This window comes from Brassica oleracea, chromosome C3, assembly GCF_000695525.1.
Source record: "Brassica oleracea var. oleracea cultivar TO1000 chromosome C3, BOL, whole genome shotgun sequence".
NCBI classification, from domain to species: Eukaryota; Viridiplantae; Streptophyta; class Magnoliopsida; order Brassicales; family Brassicaceae; genus Brassica; species Brassica oleracea.
The window spans coordinates 41,841,518-41,847,558 of record NC_027750.1 but is presented as its reverse complement, the minus strand read 5'-3'; the positions used below and the strand labels follow the sequence as shown (position 1 = coordinate 41,847,558).

General features: G+C 41.0%; 1 protein-coding gene across 1 annotated transcript; it reads right to left on the bottom strand.

Moving 5' to 3' along the window:
- Window positions 1–5,124: 5,124 nt before the first annotated feature.
- On the bottom strand, window positions 5,125–5,715 carry LOC106330645. The gene has a single exon (XM_013769085.1). The coding sequence runs from the start codon at window positions 5,713–5,715 to the stop codon at window positions 5,125–5,127; it is 591 nt and encodes a 196-aa protein (XP_013624539.1).
- Window positions 5,716–6,041: the final 326 nt, after the last annotated feature.

The window sequence follows — 6,041 nt, the reverse complement described above, 5'->3', positions numbered from 1 at the left end:
ACAACCAAACAGTTAACAGAAAAATTAAACATGTCGATAATCGACCAAGTTTCACAATTCACTTTAAGCCTGCAACATTTTACCAGTAAAACGCAGCATGTTAGGAAAAACTCATAACAAAGCTCCTGCAGCTATACGAATCATCTTTAAAAATGCACGAAATAAAATCTCGGAGGGCCGACTCTTCACAAAAGCACAGTGAAGAAAAATGCTTCTTCCCAGGGACATATCTACGTGACTCCTTGATCCTAATCCCTCAATCATAAATCAAACTACTTAACATCAAAAATGGAACAACAATTTTGGCTGCGAACATCCGCAGATAAACCATGACGATTCTCCAACGCAGGGTTAAGACTAAACCCTTGCAACACCGGAACACTATCAAGCCCGCGAACATTTCAAGCACGAAATGCGGCATACGAAAGAATAACAAATCTTCAGCATCACGAGACGTCGCAGACGCCTGAAGATTCGTTCTTCGACGAAATTTTCTTCCTCGATAAAAACACCTTCTTGGAAGACCAGACAGTCATACGCACTAACATCTTCTCAAAACATATCCTTCGCGAAGACTCAAAATGGTAATTTTTACCATTAAATTTGTTGCTGATCACAACAAACTCTTAACGTCCTAAACAGACTTAGCCATCTCGTAGAGATGACTCTCGTACATCCGAAACAAGGATAATAGCGCTTTAAAAGAAACCTAAAATTTTTGGTAAGCACTTCCAGGAGGCTTAAAAATTGTCCTTGGACAGATGCTCGGTTCCAATCATACAAGTTGTATAAGCCAAGAACCTATCGCGGACTTTAAATCAGTATGGAATCAGGATGAAACTGAAATGGGATACGTAAGTCAAATTAGTCATCGCACCCTCTAAAACCAAGAGTAAACCTAGTTCTTGCCCTAAACCCAGCACACTGGTCTCTAACATCTCAAGGCATGATATCCAAAAGTGATAACGAGATCTTAAATCATGTCCCTTCGTCAATATTCTAACTCTCTCGAAAGTTTTTGAAAAATCAAATTCTTCGAACACTGCCATGTAGAACGAGCAGTGAATACGACGATCCAACAAAAGAGTTAGATACGAGATGAAAACTAGTATTCTTCCCTCTACATTCGCACGAATACAAACTTGCTCTTCGAAAAAAAATAGTCTTCAATTCAGTTAAAGTCCGCCAAGCGGCAGGGATTCGAAGCCACATGGCTCAGTCCTGAAAACGTAAATACGGCCACACTCGGCCAAAGCAAACAGCCTTCAAGGCTAATCTCGAGGCCGAGAAAGGTCAATTACAAAATGCCATCAACGGCAACATGACCGGACCGTAAAAGGTCTTACTGGAAAACAGGTCATAAGAATCTTAACTCTAAGAGGAACTACAAATGGCTTGATCCCTTTTGACAAGGGTACGTAGGCAGCTTTCATAGAGCGCAGCCCCAATCTTACCAAATTGCACTCTTTTTAGAGTGAACGTGCAACTTTCAACTGACATTTTCAACCATTAATTCCGCCTAACTTTCCAAACTTGTATTATCGCTCGCTAGAACCTCACATCTATGATCCACAGTTCTAACAGGCTGTGGGGCTAACTGTTGGGGTCCAAAACGGTCACGACGGAATTAACGTCCAAATATCCGTAAAAATCAGCATGAACGTTTTTATGAAACGTAAAAATCTTTACGAAGAACTTTTCGGTGAAATCTTGCACTGATCTCGGTTGATTCATCGAAACTAAACACCCATAGTCCAAGAACACGTTCATAAAACGTCAGAAAAGGATCCAAAAAAGGTCACCACGTAGCGACCGGTCCGCGAACGAGCCGGTCGCTACGTAGCGACCAACAAAGCCACTCGGTCGGTCGCTACGTTTTGACTGACCCGCGAACAAGACGGTCGCTACATAGCGACCGACCAAACCATTCGGTCGGTCGCTACGTAGCAACCGACCAAGCCACTCGGTCGGTCGCTACATAGCAACCGACCCACGAACGAGTCGGTCGCTACGTGGCGACTGACCAAGCCACTCGGTCGGTCGCTACGTAGCGACTGATCCAGCGCGGACCAGGTCGCTACGTAGCGACCGAACTGTCTCAGACATCGATCAACGGGTAAGACCCAAATCCGTGCATTCTCGTCTGTTCCTCAATGCTAGCTCCCATATACCACAGCCATACCATTTCTCACATCATTCTGATCAAACTTACCATTGAAACTTTGCGATAGAAACCGCGAGAACTTATTTTTATCGAAAAGAAAATCGTAACAAACGTTTCATGTCAAAAGACGGCCCAACGAGGTCTAAAACGCGATTACAAGCCCACTTACGATTCTTTAAGAATGAGCTCGTAGATACTATGGAAGTTTATGTTTTTATTATAAAAACAAATATAAAGATAAGTTTCCGCAGAAAAAATGTTAAGTTTCCGCGGATAAACATGAAGATCGGAAAGAATGAAATATCTCCATTTTTCACTTAAGACAGCTTTAGGGCAGGAAGGGAAAAGCTAAGACTGAACTTGGAGGAGTATATAAGGAGTCCTAGGCGAGAGGCACAAAGGGATAATTTTTTTTTTCAGAGCAAACTTAGCACTTAGAGCAATTTTAGGCAACTTTACGTTTTTGTTATTCGAGCTGCGACTCAATTAGGTCTTGCAGTCTTAGGATTTTAGAAATAGGAATCTCGCCGACAGCTCTCGTACCGCAGGCTCTTTCCTTGTTGTAACGCTCAAACTCGTATTTTGCTCTCTTTTTGATTTCTTATTTTTCTCGCCTTTATTTCGTGTTCTGATTGCTAGGCGTGTGGTTTAGCAGATATCCGGGACCTCTGAGAAATTAGGGTTTTCCCAACTTTCCTTATTTAATTGGAAATCGACAGTAGGAATTTCGGTTCCCACAATAGGGTGTCTACAAACGATAGTCGACCCCATGGATAGTTCAAGAAGGATTGTACGTCAGTTAGCATTTCGACATTCTTGGGGGTGAGCTTCAGGGTTTTGTTAGTACAACAAAGAAACCCGTCCACCAACGCTATCAAAGCCAAACGCAGTCGTTTCCAACTCGCAAGAAATGGATTGCGTAGCATCTCAAGAACCTTAGCAACGGTTATATCGCCCACCGTTGTATCAAAAAGTTTTTGCCACATAATACTACCTGCAGTCTCCTCAGAGTCTGAATCTTCAACATTGAATGCGCCGCAGTTCAAGCCAGTTAACGAGTGAAATTCATCTAGGGAGAAACAAAGAGGACGAGTAGCGAAGGTATACCAAAGTTCGTATTTTCGTGTCGTAATAAGCTGACGGCAGAGGAGGCTTCCAATCAGCTTAGTTGAGTTGAGGCAACGAGCAGCAGGTAGGTGAAACAATCTGCCAAACTGAGAGCCGAGTAAAACGTCCATGTCCGCCGAACCTGCTTGAGCAGACGCAACAGCACCAATGACATTGGCCTTGGAGTATATGTTAAGCCGCAAAGCAGTTGGGAAAAAGCCCGGAGCAAACATTCTTGTAGGCAATTGTGTAGATGAATCGTCATCTACGGAATCGACCGGTGGAGATGTCGGTGCCGTGGAGTCCATGGAGGAGGCCGTTTTATCTTCGTCAGAGTCAGAAACTACAAAAGAAGATGATTGCTCATTTAAATATAAAAATATTGTGAAAGCTTGTTTGCAGGGATCTAAAACTAATGAGACCCTGAAAAAGCAGCTGCATTCCAGCGGTGACATGCAGAGTTTGAGAAGAGGACATAGTCGAGTTCTGAAAAGGAGAGAGATAAAACCTTTCGCAGTACCTGGGTATCGGTTGGCTTTCCAAGGTCGGGCCTGTTTTTGGAGTGTGGGCGTGGATCTTCGACGGCGACGAGCGGAAGTCCCTGCGGCATTCGTCTGGGAAACCATAGCAATCTAAATTAAAGTCGATGTTTCGCTGCTGCAGTGAATCGGAGCTCAAAGCTGGTAAAGTCGTGACGAGAGCTATGAAGGAGACAAAACTTTTCGACTTTTAGGTTAAGCAGAATAATTTTATGGAGAGAGAGAAAGAGAGAGGAGAAGAAAGCTGTTTAATTACCGCGGTGGCTTGCGGGTGAGAAGTGTCTGGGGCGTCTGTCTTGGGAATCGCCACAGGCCTCTCACGTGCGAAGGCTGCAGTGGCAAACTCGCAATTTATCAGCGAGAGGAGGGTGCGAGACGTCTTTTCTGGATGACTTGTATAGGGTCAGGAAGCGACGCGACCCAAACTCCAAACAAAAACTAAAGCGGACCCAAAGCCCAATATAGAAACTGCCCTGCGACCCACTTTGCCAATATTTTCGAATTCTATATATGGTATATGTATTTATTCTAATTTTCTTGATTTTATATCAAATGGTAATATTACGGTAGAAGTTTAATGTAATATATATATTTTATAATTGTTTATTATTTATTTAAGTATACATTTTTCCATTTAACTCTACATTTTTCAGATAGATGTTTAATTTAGTTTTTTTTTATTTTTTATATTGTATATTTACTTACTGTTTCTCTTTTTTTATTTTGTATATTTACTTATTCTAAATTTCTTGCTTTTATGTCAATGATAATATTACGATATATATTTAATATAATATTTTTATCTATTATATACTATATTTACTTATGATTTATTTTTTCTTATATTTTATATTTATTTATTATAATATGTAACATTTCTATTTCTTATATTTTCTATTTACTTAATATTTATTTCTTCCTATATTTTATATATATTTACTTATAAAAATATTAGTAAATAATAAAAATGTAAACAATACATTTTTCAGATATATATTTAATGTAGTTTTTTCATTTCTTATATTGTATATTTACTTGTTCTATTTTTCGCTTTTATATCAAATGGTAATATATTTTTTTTTTATTAAATTTTATATTGATTAATCAAAGAATGAATATTTACAAAGGAGTGTGTATGAAATCTAAACCTCTAAATCTCTAACCAAAGACTTTTTTTTCCTCCCCAACCGAATCTATAAACCAAAACACCTTGCATATCATCTCGAAAAGACTTCTAGCCACCGACGAAATAGACCTTCCAACTTATGGCTCCACGTATACTTCAAAGAAGAGATTCTGTTGCGAATTGCTTTATTAATCTGTCTGGTGAGCGTGTCTGTAGTAAGCCATAGACCTTGGTGTCGACGCGAGTTTCGTTCCCTCCAGACATGATAGATAGTTGTGTGGAAGATCAGTCGCAAGAAGGATGGCATCCAGTTTGTGTCGATTACGTCTTAGTAATGAGGTGATAGTAGTACGCCAGTCCGAAGAGGCCGAAGTGCCAAGAAGCTTTACTGTTAGTGTAGTCCATATGGTGAATGTGATAGGACAAGGAAAGACCAAATGGTCTCTACTTTCTTCCCTCTCTCCACAGAACATACAACCTTGTGGGATCCCCCACTGCCACATAAGAACACCTGTGGAGAGCCTATCCTTGAAAGCCAGCCAGACGATGAAAGCATGACGTGGTACGCCTTGTGCGAACCAGACGAGTCGTTGCCAAGAGACCTCATGACCTTTAACTCTAATCTGATCCCATATACGTGCTGCAGAAAAGTGATCCTTAAAAGTCCCCTCGTCATGTCTCCATAACATTACATCTCTTCCCATAGACTCATCCGGCCGCGAAGCATTCTCAATTGCATTATAGACAGCACCAAACACTCTTCTCCCTCGACTTCTCATCGCGCAAACCGCATTTGTGAAAGCTTCAGATACTGTAGCTTGACGAGGATTTCCAAAGTATCACAATCCCAACTCTCCTGTGTCGTCAATAATACTTCCAGTCCCTAACCAGTCGTCAAACCAGAATAATGTCGATTCACCACTTCTAACATCAATTTTCATAAACTTTGAAGCCTCTGGGCGAAGTTTAAGCAGTTTGCGCCAAAGCCATGAACCCTTATTTGAGTCTTTTGCATCCCAAAAAGATCCACCACCGAACAACTCAGCTCCAACCCAAGCAACCCATAGAAAACCCGATAGAGTGAAGAGCCGCCATATAAGCCTCA

Bases quoted from the DNA above. Each gene is read 5' to 3' on its own strand.
- LOC106330645 (XM_013769085.1), bottom strand. From the start codon at position 5,715: ATGAGAAGTCGAGGGAGAAGAGTGTTTGGTGCTGTCTATAATGCAATT.